General features: G+C 42.1%; 1 protein-coding gene across 2 annotated transcripts; it reads right to left on the bottom strand.

Moving 5' to 3' along the window:
- Window positions 1-255: 255 nt before the first annotated feature.
- LOC123127580 (ribosomal RNA-processing protein 8) lies at window positions 256-11,611 on the bottom strand. 2 transcript variants are annotated; one of them, XM_044547326.1, is made up of 9 exons: window positions 11,310-11,611; window positions 8,884-8,945; window positions 8,361-8,412; window positions 7,734-7,848; window positions 7,536-7,630; window positions 5,490-5,596; window positions 5,259-5,373; window positions 725-769; window positions 256-609 (listed from the first exon to the last, which is right to left on the bottom strand). In XM_044547326.1, the coding sequence occupies exons 1-9, from the start codon at window positions 11,520-11,522 to the stop codon at window positions 541-543; spliced, it is 873 nt and encodes a 290-aa protein (XP_044403261.1). In that variant the 5' UTR covers window positions 11,523-11,611; the 3' UTR covers window positions 256-540. The 2 variants fall into 2 exon arrangements, with proteins under 2 accessions (XP_044403261.1, XP_044403262.1); XM_044547327.1 differs by lacking the exons at window positions 8,361-8,412; window positions 8,884-8,945 and having other exon boundaries at window positions 11,310-11,607.
- Window positions 11,612-14,961: the final 3,350 nt, after the last annotated feature.

Genomic DNA, 14,961 nt, shown 5'->3' with positions numbered 1-14,961 from the left:
AGGCATGCAGACAAATCGGTCGCCATCCAAATCCACAAGTGGCAGCGACGGGTCACTCCAATAACCCCAATCAAAAAGGCAAGAGAAATCCAGTACTAGCGTAGATATTCTAGCTAGAAGGATGGCCTCGTTGTGAGCTGAGAAAGTACTACCTCCACAAAGAAATATAAGATCGTTTAGATCACTATAAAGTAGTGATGTGGTGATCTAAACAATCTTCCATTTCTTTAGAGAGGGGGTACCAAATATAACAAATAACACAGAAATCATGCCCTTTGTTGATCTTATCCTCCACTCGTTTACAAGGCCCAGGAAAGAAGATAAGAAGCAGATTCAGAACTGTATGATAATACACTTCTAAACTGCCTCGAGTTACAGCGCTTACTAGGTCATATCTGGTGTGGTCTGATTCTTTCAACATACAGCTGCCCAAAGGTAAAGGAAATAGGAGCAGAAAAGGATGACTACTTTAGCACAAGACATCGATTAATTTAACCACACTCTGGAAGAGGTCTGGAGCGACCATAGTGGGGGTTGAGATCATCGCCGCTTGTACAAGCAAGGTTTCAACTGGGGCCATTCAATGTTTTTCGCCACCTTGCTCTTTTCCTGTGGAGAGAAATCAAACCGCAACATCAGTTCAGTGTTAAAATATATTTTGACTATGTCAACGATGTAATTGTTAATTGTCACTCAGGCGGAGGTAGGAAACAGGGTGACCAACCTTTTTCCTGAAATAAAACAGGACAAACATTTTGTTCTTCTCATCCTGCAGAAAGGAACCAATTAGCAACTGACAAGTACCGGAGTGATTTTCTCTTTTTATATAACTAGAACAATGCCCATGCGTTGCAACCGGGTATAAATATTCTAGTACGTTAGCTTGTGATTTACTACCTGTCAATAATAATGCGATTGTGTAAATAAATGTTCATCAAATTCTGCCCGTGAATTGTCTTATATTTTGATTAGAAATTTGGTAAGTAAATTAAAGTGGAATTGGTTCAGAAGGAGTAAATTAAGGTGATTGATTATCATATACATGGAAGGTTGGACGAAGGGGTGGTGGGAAGAAAGGTGAAATGAGAACCTTATGTTCTTTTTAAGTAGTATATAGAGATTTATGTATGGTCATGTCATTATGTCAATACAAAAACTAACTATATATGTACATCACTACACCGGTATGTCAAAAGGATCCAAAGTCCAACCAAAAACGAGAACCCGTCATGTGGACTTTCAAACATGGAACACAGAAAAAGATGCATCAATGGGAACATTTCAAACCCATAACCACGTACTAGATCCACACTCGGCTCAAAGAACAGATTAGTTTCTGAAGCATGTCCTAAGGGTGCATAATTAAAGCGGTGACATCCATATCTCTTATTGTCCATTATTCAGTAATGCACTAAGCAACATTGCCACTCCAAATACTACAGCTTGTGTACCTTAATATACAGAAAACCAGAGTTCAGTATGAGCAGGTGATAATTCAATTTTCAAGGATATGCAAGCCTTTGGAATGATCTTTCACTCCAGTTATTTCCGCATGATAAGAAACTAGGTTGGTCTATGTTCTTTAAAGTTTTAAACACAAACAGCACACATGCGACAATTTTGTCTTTTTCATATCAAGTTAATTTTCAACACAAATCTGTACCAATATAAAAAGGATCCAACGGGGCAGATCCAACAGATCTCGGCCATTCATTCATGTTAATCCAACAGTTCTTATTGTCCTAATGGTGAGCGACTAAACACGTTTAGCGCTAAACAATTCTTTCCCTTCCTGATGATTCCCTTCCTTTGGCACGAAAGGAAAGGAACTGCCGACGTCAAAAAAGAAATAAAGGAAAGGAACTGTCGCACCATCGCTCCGCCCCCAATCGCCTCGAGCCGCCACACCTTCACGACGCCGCCCCCATCGCCTCGCGCCGTCGCACCTTGAAGGACGCCCGTCACATCTCCGTGTCTCCCCATCGCCTCGCCTTGGCCGTCGGCGGCAACACCGCCTGGCCGGCTGTCGGGGATGGCGCCTCCTCCTACACCTCCTGGCCGGCCATCGGGGACGGCGCATGCTCCTACAGCCGGCCGTCAGGAAGCCGCCCCCTACACCACCGGCCGTCGGGGACGCCTCATGTTCCCCTGTGTTACTCGCCGTCCATCTGTGCGGCGGCGCGGACAACTGCGCCACTAGCTTCGCGTCCTCGACATCCTCCAACCAGATCCTTTGATCTCCTTGGTGCGGAGAATGGCAAGCAAGAGCGGCAGCGGTGGTCTTCCTGTTCGGCTCTCACTCTATCTGTCATGCTCGGTGCCCTTCCGTGGTCGACATCAGGCACGTGTCGGCTGACGCCGTCCCCGCGGATTCTCAGCCTTCCACATGCTGCATCTGCTCCGCCGGGAACCAACGAAGGCTCAAGCGACGACCATGGCCAGTGGATCTCTCATTGCGTGAAGTTTGGCCAATTACATGCCCTTGCCACGCGCCACTAACCCCCCCCCCCCCTCTCCATGTGCTATCATGTTGATCTGATGTATTTTTCTGTTCGGTTGTGTGATCTGAATCTGATCCACTGTTAAAAACATCAGCCGATATTTAAGTTAATCGGCCAGTTTATCCTGATTCCGTAGGTCACGGATGCGATAACAGCTTATCCTTGGCGTTAACTGGTCAAGCCGATTAACTGGTTGTCAGGCCGATTTATCCTCTAAAAGGCCGATTTATCCCACTGGCCTGATTAACTGGAGAGAGAAACTTGGGCCCAAAATTTTTGGCCCATTCCCTCCTTTTTCCAGATCTGGGTGTGTTAGGTCACAGCCCGTTCCCTCTCTCTCTCCCCTCCCTCGTTCCCTCGTTCCCGTTTCCTCGTTGGAGGAGGCTGGAGAAGCCGCCGCTGCCGCCCCTCTCCAAGCTTCCTCCTGCTCAAGCTCGCCGCCCCCTCCCTCTCTCCGAGACCAGCAGTAGCAGCACCGCCACCCCCTCCCTCTCTCCGAGAACAGCAGCAGCAGCACGGCTCAAGGTTGCCGCCCCCTCCCTCTCTCCGTGACCAGCAGCAGCAGCACGGCTCCAGGTAGCTGCCCCCTCCCCCTCCCTCTCTCCGAGACCACCAGCAGCAGCAGCAGCACAATAGCATATTTAGGCATTTAGTACATTGCATGTTCCTATGTAGCTAAGATATATAGATATGGCCCTAATTAACCTACCGATAAATGGGTTACCGATAAATTCAGTTAATAGGCCAATTCCCCGATTAATCCCTACTCCTCACCCAATCGAGCAGGTACAAGTTACCGATATTCTGAACATAGATCTGATCAGACTCGCGTTTTCAGCTAATTAGCAATTTAAGAGGTGTAGATCGTCTACCTGTGCATTTGTTCTCAGAACGATGAAGGGAAGTGCAGAGTATTGTCCATATGGAAAAACCAAGTCAATGTGATTAATCAAGTACATTCACAAGCAGTCCGGTATAAAACTGATCTCCCTATTATCATGTAGATACTTATTATCTCACTTTGCCTTACTGTAAAGGTGTGTACTGATGATCTTTTAGATGTTGTTACTTATATATGAAAAGGCACAAAAGTAGCGTAGATAGTAGTACTGCAAATCTTGAAGTTGTTGTTATGCTGAAGCTAATATTCTGAACCTGAGGTGACACGATGTAGGATCTTTGCTGGTTGCAACCAGCCCCATTTTTTATTTTTATTTTTTTGAAGTTGCCAGCCCCATTTGAGAGGTCCATCATATTGGTGAAGGAAAATTGATAGCTCCTTGCTCCGTCTCATGCTTTTTAGAAGATTGTCAGCGATGTGAGTCCAATAAATTCAGAGATGGCATATTTATCGTATGTAACTTATGGTAATCTGGAAAAAAAATACATCGTGACAACCAGTACTGGTGACAACTAGCCATTGGTAAGTCTCTGTGCTCTGTTTTTTCCCCTTCTACTAGGCATCAAGGTCAGTAAAATATCTTCATGCTTCTCCATTCATACTAGAGTTACTAAAAGATTAAGTCATTATTTCTTTCACTTTTGTGTATAACCATTATGCAGACAATAGTGGGTTGGATGATTGATTTCACTGGAATTTGCGCGTACTGAAGTCATGGCTCATGCAAAGTTAATTTACAGTTTTCTTTTGTTGCTATTAAATACTTCAGAAGTCTGTCTTATGTGTAATTGATTGAATGGGTTTTCTTTTGTGGTTTCATATGATGAGTTTGTCAAGATCAGGATTAGGTATAGGCATGCGGTATTAGGTATCACCTGCTATTAAATAACCATTCATGGATCAAATGTAGTGATATTAATTCATTTCTTAGTACTTCTTCATCAATTTGGCAAATGTCAGAATTATATACTCCCTGTGTTACATAATATAAGAGCATTTAGATCACTACTTTAGTGATCTAAATGCTCTTATATTACTTTACAGAGGGAGTACTACAAAAGAGCAACGATGACACATGTCATGTGAATGACCAGAGTGGGCAACCATGCATGGCACATTTTGTGAAAAGAAGATTGAACAAACATGGCACATGTTGTCAAGAAAATTTTATAGATGGACAGGACATTTATTCACGGATTTTTTCTTGGATTACAAAATGGAAGAAAATAATCTTGGAGATACATGGGGTGGAGAACGACATGAGTAAATTATTAGAGATGTGTTCTCCAAAGTACAAAGGGCATCTTGATGCAAGATGGGAGGCTTAGAATTATTTCTAAGAAGATTAGTTTCATAAACACAAGAAAATCATGGGTAGTATTTAAGTTACCATTTCATCATCAAACCTGCCAATCATTTGAGGGGTATAATTTAGCCGGTATTGAAAGTTTGAGGTTGTCTCCTAACCAGTTTTGGAGTTCGGGGTTGTAAATTAAACTACCCCTAGACTTCAAGGTTGAAATATGCACTTCTCTCTTTAGACATTAGAGTTTCGAATAATGTCAATAAAGCTACTCCCTCCGTTCCAAAATAGATGACCCAACTTTGTACTAAGTTAGTACAAAGTTGGGTCATCTATTTTGGAACGGAGGGAGTAGCTGGCTGGTCAAAGGATCTGGTTATAATTTCCTTAACTGTTGTTGTGCTTTCTACTGCAGGTGAAACTTCAATATAATCCAGGGACCTTTTCGGGAAGAAAAAAAAGCTAGCTGGGTACACAAAGAAGCTAGCAAGTAGCCGAGCACTGTATCATGTGAAAATCTTTCTAGGAAATCTTTGAAATAGTAAATACAAACCTTCGAAATAAGGTTAAAGCCAAGCTGGCTGATGGCTTCGGAGAACTTATCAGGATCAGCACCTCCGGTATTTGGGTCTAGCCTACTCCTCACTTCCGCAATAAGAAGCCAACCACTGCTTAAACAAATGCGTAAAAGGACAGACCCAGTGCTTAAACAAATGTGTAAACACTAAAAAGTGAGCCAAAGACCATTCGCTGTAAAAGTGTAGCAGCTAATCATTGAGCAAACCTTGGCTTGAGGACTCTGTTAGCTTCCTGTAGATAACTCGGAAAGTTGGTTCCCATCAAAGAAAGACAAAATATCGCCACATCTACAGAGGATGGCTCCAATGGGGTCTGTGCATAAATGACTACACATTTAGTTGAAGTAACAACTCGGGTACCAAAAGAGACATTTCCATGTTTATATTAAACGCTTGGTTCTAAACACACTGAGGACTAGTACTTCTTTTTATTTTCAAAGGGAGGACTGCATAAGATTGGAAATCCAAAAGGAAAAAAAATGTCAAAGGAATATACATGATAAAGTCTAATCAGGAGAACAGCAACAAACCATCATAGTGAATGGTATTGCTGATGATTTAGTTTACCAACATCTCAATTTAAGTGAGTAAATAATTCCTAAAGGATGATGCCGTGAAATACTAAGGAGGAGATGAACCTATTGTTGTCAACTAATACGCCTCCAGTATAAACTACATTGGTCCACTTTAAATTTAAACAAGGGTATTTATCATTCATGCCACTAGTTGTGTCCCACTACTCAGTTTTGCCATTAGAAATTACAGCTACTCAAAAATGCCATCGATTCGTGAGATGCTTACTCAAAAATGCCCTTAGATATCTCAAAAATGCCATAATTCTGGTAGATGTTTGCTCAAAATGCCATTAGACATTGTTATTTTCACGTCAAACACATTGACCATGTTATATGACAAAAGTAAGTCTAGGCCCACATGTCAGTTCTCTCTATCTCACAATGATTAGTGTGGCCCCACTTGCCAGGAGTAACCAAGCGAATAATTTTACAGGGGAAAAAGAACGCTGTTGGGAACAAGTGGGCCCCACACTTTATTGTAGTGAGATAGAGAAAGAGCTCGCATGTTGATTCGTAGGTATTTATGTCATTATAACATGGCAAAAGAGATTTGAGATCACAATAATGGTGTCTAGTGGCATTTTTGAGCATGTTTCTAACGAAGCGATGTCATTTTTGAGCAGTTGAAGTTCCTAGTGGCAAAACTGAGTAGTGGGACACAACCGGTGGCATAAATGATAAAAACCCTTTAAACAATGCACCAATGTATTGAATATTGGTGATAGCAACTTCTGTTTCAAAAACAAGAATACCATACTAATATCAGGAAATTTTAGTGTTGAAAGATCCATCATGAAAAAAAAAATTACAAAACCCCATTCCCCTAACGGGGAAACTGCATTCGATTATGAGCCACACATGCTGGTTACTACTTGTGTAGTACAAAGATTGAAATGAAGGAGAACCATTCCACATATGTAGCATGATCTAACATTACAATTAGCAGCTTGCAATTGAGAGACAGACCACAGATTGCATCACCAAGAACTGCAAAGAGTGATGCACAGAAATAATTCACAAAAAAATTGAGCACTCCAGTTCACGAAGCACCAATACTATCTCATCAGCTTTACTTAGGTACAACTCCTCTCCAAATGTACAGTCTCAGCCACGGCAGACCTCATTTCAAAGAAACAACTGAAGCGCACCCAGAAAAAAAAAAAGAGAAGGATACAACTACAATAACCACCATGTTACCAAAGAGAGGTGAGGGGGCAAGCTAAAAGAGAAAGCCCCCCTTCTGTGGCCAATGGCTACCAAGGTCATCGGATGGAGGGTGGGGGTATTAGCAGGGTCAGGGAAAGATGGCTTGAGAGGCCGGGAGATTGCGGCACGAGGATTCCACCATGTAAAACATGAAATGATACCAAATAAAATGTGCAACTGCAAGTGGCTATGAAACTAATCTAGCCAAAAATGCTAAGCTCTTGCACAGGAATATTGCCAATGTTCATTATATCGCACTAAAGTCATTCTGCCATATTCCGCAGTGTTTTCTCATGCTTATCACTAGTCATGAAGATCACAATTTGGAATCCGAGGAGCTAACTGGGAATAACTGCTAACGTGTTTCTGCAGCTAAAATGAAAGTTAACAAAAAAGAGCAGAGCCTAAACCACCGAAAACATAAAGCTAACAAGGTAAAACGCCACAAAAATAAATGCGGCTAGTGCTTACATGAGCCATATCACAAGCAATCACTGAAGGGTCATCTGAAACAAGATCGATGGAGAAGACCTTGTTCTTCACGTTTTTAGCAACTGCTGCATTGCCTGCGCAATGTCAATGGTAATCTCATGCTTGTGCAGGGAAATAACGAGAGGTAAATTGCAAGAGATTGCAAAATTCAAGAAAGTAACTTCTTAGCATTCTTACCACATCCAAAATCAGCAACGGTCCATGATTTGTTATGACTCTTCAACCACTTGATTATCACATTAACTGGCTGCTCCGGCCAATGTGACATCTGCTCTTGATATCCTGCATGATACTAAAAGAGAACAGAGTGAAATTTCAACCACGCAGGTGAATATGGAGTTGCTTTCTCAGGATCAATTATCCTGACTTCACATATGCAAGAAGCTTTCTGCATATCAATCACTACAAGACATTTATTTCAGATAGAATGTGCAAGCAAGAAACTATATATTCAAAAGAAAGAAATAGCAAACCATGTAGAAGCTCATACATGGTTTCAGATAGAATGTGCAAACAAGATGGAAGCACAAGACCCGTCAAAAAGAAAAGATTGAATCACAGAGAAATTAAACAATGAGCACTAAATTTATGGTTTCAGGGTGTCACATATGCAAAAACTCACCCTGCCCAGATACTCCGATGCTTTACCACTAGAGCAGACATACTTATATTGATTAGAGCTGACATACTTATCTTGACACTGACTCCATGTCAATGCTATAAACTAATGTGCTAGAAAGAAGAATAGTATATGCTAGCAGATAAAAATATTAATATGGTAGAAGAAATAAATACGTAACATACCACGTCAAAAAGCTCAGGCTCGTTTTTAAAGTAGTCAAATGCATCCTGGCCACTGGAAAATATAAGAACAAATGAGAAGACGTGTATCATGCAAAAGTTGATGCTCTGGTTTCTATGGAGGTTCCAGTATTTCCAACTCCAAGGTTAAAGGCATACACACCCCTAGGTTAATGAGAAAACAATCATTCAGGCTACCAGTTGACATGAGGGATAATTGGCAGTGCCAGATCAGGCAAGGCATGAAGAATATTCTCGGGTGTTTAGGTTAACAACTGTTGTATACATTTTTTATCACCTTTCATGATCAGTATCTAGAAAATATCTGTACCATATCCGATCTAGTTAATCACAACTCACAATACCATATGTTTTACAATATGAAACTGAAGTATTATCATGTTCTTATGATTAATTATTGGTCAAAACTATACTGTGCAGTAAGAGAATGTTAAGAGTCCTGGTCTACCAAGTACCAACACATCAACTTATACAAAAAGAAGTGTTCTGTGGAATGAATGTGAACCTGCAAGTGTACAGTTTCTCATTTAACATTCTGAAATGACCTCCAGATAACCTTGCACGCATCTACAAATAGACGTCACCAGACAAAAAAAATCAAATAACTCATGAGAAAAGGTCAGAGAAATAAAAAGAAGGTATGACCAACACAATCATATACAGATACCAATTTCTTTTTTTTCCTTGAGAAAAAGGACTGTCATCAATTTATATCATTAATAGAAATCATAGATGTTGGATACAGCAAAACAAAACCAGCGCTCATGGTTACCGGAGCTTAATCCAGTTCATTACGGGTTTAGGAGGCTGAAGAAGCACTTAGAATGACCAAATGGCTAAGAAAGGAAACAAAGATCTACCAACAGTCCAAATCACAGTTAACATTTGAGCTAAACACCCGCACCCAAGTGACACTGTCGCGCACTCTAGGCCCTTGGCAGATCAGTGAAATCTAGTCCATAAGACCTTCACAATTTCTTCACCAGCTTCGTTATCCTTGGCGTTGTTGCTGCAACAGCCTCCCATCCTCACGTCATCTGGCATACCTCACTTGCTACTGCCAATCATGTTTAACAACTCCAGCTATCCAAACCGCACATAAATTGTGGGATTTGTTAGAAAAAAAGACCTAAGAGCAAATGTGCATTTTGTGTGATGGAGATGTGTATTAAATTCAGCCAAGCATGTGAGTATCTCTAGCTTAAGCGTTGACATTATCAACATTAGGACACACCCCTGCTGGTTCTACTGGAAATCCAGAACAACGATCACGTCATCAAATATGAACTCCCATTGCTGGGTTTAAGTACATGTGCATACACAAAAGTTCCTGAATGTTTCGTACTAGAGATAGAGAACATGCTAAAATATGTGTAATACACCATTTGTGCACGGGCAAAAGAAAGACTGTACTCAGTTCGGAATACAAGTATACTTCTTATACTAGTGAGTGGTACATGCTACGCATGTGACGGTATTAGTTAGTACTAAAGTGTGTTCCTATAGTAGTTATTATACTGCAATATCTTTCTGCTCATCCTATATATAAAAAATTATCCATCCCCATATAAATTAATCTTACACTTCATCTGAAATTTACACACTTGTTTCTTTGCCATACACTGCATGTACATATCAGCTTTAAATCGGTTACACATGCATACATATTTAGTTGGATAGTACTCCCTCCGTCCCAAAAGTTCAGGAACTTTTGTGTATACACTTATTTTGGGATGGAGGGAGTACATAATTACTAGTACGCGGGTACATGCACAGCACGTTCAAAGTTTGCATTCTTATAATTAGTACTTGCGCTACAGCCAGCTTAAACAAACTCGACCGGAACTTCAACTCAATTCAAAAAATAAATAAATCTCAAAGGTCCAAGCATTATTAGTTTAACTTCTTGTGTAGCCCTATCTTTAAATACATGCAGTTCTAAGCAACTCTCTCGAAACTTCACCTCCTAGTTATCTCAATGGCGCTTGATTGGTGCACATGTTGCATGCAGAGCACACACTGCCACGCTCACGGCTCAGCTGCCAGCACGTGTGCCATGGACGGAGCGGCTGCCCAGGCCAGGTACACGTACGCACACAGATGTGACAGCCACAAGCAGCTCAACTTTTACAGTATGTAGCAGGTACTGTAGCTGTGAATCCCAGCATTTTCAACCATCCGATGGACTTAATCAACGGTTAACATTGCTTCTTGGTCTTGTGATTCAAAAGTTCAAAACTGATACACTATATAGTAGTATAGATATAGTTTTTGCATACAATTAATTTTATGTAGACTTCTATTCTACTTCTCTACAAAGCGCACTAGATATAGACAATGCCTTTGGTTGTCTACGTCTTTCGGCAGTGACCAAGCATGGCAATGGGCAGGCGGGAAGTCGCACAAAGAGCGGGCAAACATGTTGGTCTCCTCATGTTGGTTTGTAAAAGATTCTAGAGATGCAGCATGGCATGATCCAACCGAACTGAGAAATAGATCCAACGGCCAACGATGATGGGATTTGCCACTTCTCCATTGGATAAAAATAAATCAACAGATAATAATACTTTGAAGTTATTGGTACACTATATAGTGGTATAGATATAGATATACTTTTTTGCAAAGTGGCACATATGATCACAATTCCAGCAATTTTTTTATCATAATTGTGTACAGTTGTTTTAATGAAATGAAATGAATTATCATGCATTCTAGCAGTATGCTCTAGTATTTTCATCTTCAGGGATTTTAATCATATGAGTAAGTATTCAAAAGTCAAAAATCCCAAGAGGTGCGTACATACAGATGTAGCAAATCATCTCATCGAACACACCAGTTTGCAAAGGAAACGAATACCAAGCTACCAACACTCCTCATTCTAGTATTCTACCCATGTAGCTCCAGGAGTCTCTACCCCTGTAAAGTAATTACCTTTTCGAGTAGGCTCGTAGGCTTGCGCCCCTTGGGTATTGCGGCGGCCTCGCCGGCCTTGCGTCGCCGCTTCTCCAGGGGGGAGGCCGCATCCGCTGGAGGGGCAGGCGGAGGTGCCTGTTGTGAGGAAGAATAATCCTTCTGGCGTTTCCCGACTCCTCCTCTACGCCGCCTCTTGCGGCCGCCGGCGGTCGACTCTTGCTGAGGTTCCATATAGGAGGGGAGGCCGGCGGCCGGAGTCGCAGCTGCGGCGTGACCTTTTCAGGGTTTGGGGGAATTCGTGCGGCTCTTCTGTTGCAAACTTGCCACCCACTTACACGGAAGCGGGCCAGCGACACATGCGCCTGTCGTCGCCCTGGATAGCACGGCCCAAAGTGCATGATATTAGCCCATGTCCTTGTACCGAGGCATTACAAAAAAGTTATACTTTTTTTTTGAGGGAACAAAAAAGTTATACTTTAAGCTCTTCACAAAAACTTATGCTTAATCCTAAAAAAAGCCCCTCCAAAAAATTATACTCTCTATGAAAGAATTTTTTAATTTTCTTTACACATTTATACATTATTAAGAGAAATTTATAAATATTTTTAGCCTTTTAGATATATTTTTGACATACTAATAGCCGTACAAAGCATTACATGGATGTTTAAATTTGTATATACAATCATGCACATTTTATGTTCTATAAATGTTTAATATTTTAATAAACATCAAGTATCCCATATTATTATATACTTTAAGTTCTCACTAAATTATTCATCTCAACATGCAAACATGCCATATCATCAAGAGATTGACTCCGACCAGGAAGAAGCTAGATCAAATACCAGTTCAGGGGCTACTGGTGGTGTTACAACCCAGTGGTACCTCACCTGACCGCAAACCGACCTGGCTAGGCTTCTCAGTCGTCGTGTCCCTATTGAGGCGGCGGCGGTCAATCCGATCTCATGGGTCTGACCACATGAATTATACACCTAAGTGTTTTGGGATTATATTGTTTTCGTAAGCTCATTTATATATCTAGACTGAGGGAGTAGTAACATATGTATAGTGTCATGCAAAGCTTTGTTTATTAGGTTATAGGCTCATTTTGTGTTGGTATGTGTGATGTTATTCATAGAATGAGTAACTAGCCAAGTTACTTAATTTACCTTTCTCCTTATTAACTCATTGGCACATAGGCAAATTTGCTAAGTTGGACCCGATGTTACTCTTGAAGTTACTCCCAATGTGATCGGTCTAAGTGCAGTGTTGCATGACATCATACATACATTACTCCTCACTATAGAGTACTACCTCCGTCCTGATTTATTAGTTCCTCTCGATGTTTGGGTCAAAGTTTGACCACATACTTGACTAGCAAAATGTTAATACATGTCACCAAATATTATATTGATGAATTCAGATTTGAATGTAGTTTTCAATGATATTATTTTTGTTATATATAACTTGTAATTTATGAGTTAAAATTACGATAAAAATGACTAAAATACGAGAGAGATTAGTAAACCAATATGACTGATCTCTACTACTATTAAACAAGCAAACATATTCATTCCTAAGTGCACACAACCTAACCTACGCAGAACAACACAAAACAATTAGAGCCCTACGATCAAGCCCACTCATTTAGATCTAGCCATTAAGATAAAAACTAACCTAAACTAAAAGTAGGTTTACCAATTTTTGGGGGCGGACGAAAACTCTGTCGTCCCCGTCCGCCCCACGCTCGTGCCCTTCGCCCAGGCCCCACCCATAACCCCCGTACATCACGCTCGATCCGGTCAACCCCCACCTCCCGTTCCTCTCTCGAGCATCGTCGCCGCCCACCACGTCCCCCATCTTACCCGCCACTCACACCTCACCTCGGTCACCAGCGGCCTCCCCCTCCGCTACATCGCCTTGGCCCCCAACGTCCAACGCTAGACGCGCGAAGAGTAGCCAGACACAAACCATGTCTGGGACGCGCGAGGCTCACACCGCTGCCATACAGGTGAGCCGTCGTCGCGGATGCATGAGGAGTAGTGGCCCCTGAAGGAAATATGCCCTAAGGCAATAATAAAGTTGTTATTTATATTTCCTTATATCATGATAAATGTTTATTATTCATGCTAGAATTGTATTAACCGGAAACTTAGTACATGTGTGAATACATAGACAAACAGAGTGTCACTAGTATGCCTCTACCTGACTAGCTCGTTGATCAAAGATGGTTAAGTTTCCTAGCCATGGACAAAGAGTTGTCATTTGATAAACGGGATCACATCATTAGAGAATGATGTGATTGACTTGACCCATCCATTAGCTTAGCACGATGATCGTTTAGTTTACTGCTATTGCTTTCTCCGTAACTTATACATGTTCCTATGACTATGAGATTATGCAACTCCCGAATACTAGAGGAACACTTAGTGTGCTATCAAACGTCAAAACGTAATTGGGTGACTATAAAGATGCTCTAAGGTGTCTCCGATGGTGTTTTGTTGAGTTGGCATAGATCGAGATTAGGACTTGTCACTCTGTGTATCGGAGAGGTATCTCTGGGCCCTCTCGGTAATGCACATCAGTATGCTTGCAAGCAATGTGACTAATGAGTTGGTTACGGGATGTTGCATTACGGAACGAGTAAAGAGACTTGCCCGTAATGAGATTGAACTAGGTATTGAGATACCGACGATCGAATCTCGGGCAAGTAACATAACGATGATAAAGGGAACAACGTATGTTGTTATGCGGTTTGACCGATAAAGATCTTCATAGAATATGTAGGAACCAATATGAGCATCCAGGTTCTGCTATTGGTTATTGATAGGAGATGAGTCTCGGTCATGTCTACATAGTTCTTGAACCCGTATGGTCCGCACGCTTAACATTCGGTGATGATCGGTATTATGAGTTTATGTGTTTTGATGTACCGAGGGTAGTTCGGAGTCCCGGATATGATCACGGACATGACGAGGAGTCTCGGAATGGCCGAGACATAAATATCGATATATTGGAAGCCTATGTTTGGACATCGGAATGGTTTCGGGTGAGTTCAGGCATTTACCGGAGTACTGGGGGGTTACTGGAACCCCCCGGGGAGTATACGGGCCTTATTGGGCCTTGGTGGAATAGAGGAGAGGAAGACCAAGGAGGAGGGGCCCCCCTAGCCCAATCCGAATTGGGTGGGGCCGGCCCCCCTTCCTTCCTTCCTTGTCTCTCCCCCTTCCTTCTCTCCTACTCCTACTAGGGAAAGGGGGAATCCTACTCCCGGTGGGAGTAGGACTCCCCCTAGGGCGCGCCATAGAGAGGGCCTGCCCTCCCCTCCTCCACTCCTTTATATACGGGGGAGGGGGGCTCCCCATATACACACAAGTTGATCTCTTAGCCGTGTGCGATGCCCCCTCCATAGATTTCCACCTCGGTCATATCGTTGTAGTGCTTAGGCGAAGCCCTGCGACGGTAACTTCATCATCACCGTCATCACGCCGTCGTGCTGACGAAGCTCTCCCCCGACACTCAGCTGGATCTAGAAGTCGTGGGACGTTACCGAGCTGAACATGTGTAGATCGCGGAGGTGTCATACCTTCGATGCTAGGATCGGTCGGATCATAAAGACGTACGACTACATCAACCGCGTTGTCATAACGCTTACGCTTATGGTCTACCA

Source organism: Triticum aestivum, chromosome 6A, assembly GCF_018294505.1.
Source record: "Triticum aestivum cultivar Chinese Spring chromosome 6A, IWGSC CS RefSeq v2.1, whole genome shotgun sequence".
NCBI classification, from domain to species: Eukaryota; Viridiplantae; Streptophyta; class Magnoliopsida; order Poales; family Poaceae; genus Triticum; species Triticum aestivum.
The sequence above is the reverse complement of the archived record's forward strand: the minus strand, read 5'-3'. Positions and strand labels throughout refer to the sequence as shown.

What these genes read in the sequence shown, in the direction of transcription:
- LOC123127580 (XM_044547326.1), bottom strand. Translation starts at nt 11,522, where the DNA reads ATGGAACCTCAGCAAGAGTCGACCGCCGGCGGCCGCAAGAGGCGGCGT. An exon ending in GAGAAACTGTACACTTGCAG is followed by an intron (nt 8,413 to 8,883) that starts GTTCACATTCAT and finishes TATATTTTCCAG; the next exon opens with TGGCCAGGATGCATTTGACT. An exon ending in AGCCTGAGCTTTTTGACGTG is followed by an intron (nt 7,849 to 8,360) that starts GTATGTTACGTA and finishes GTTCTCTTTTAG; the next exon opens with TATCATGCAGGATATCAAGA.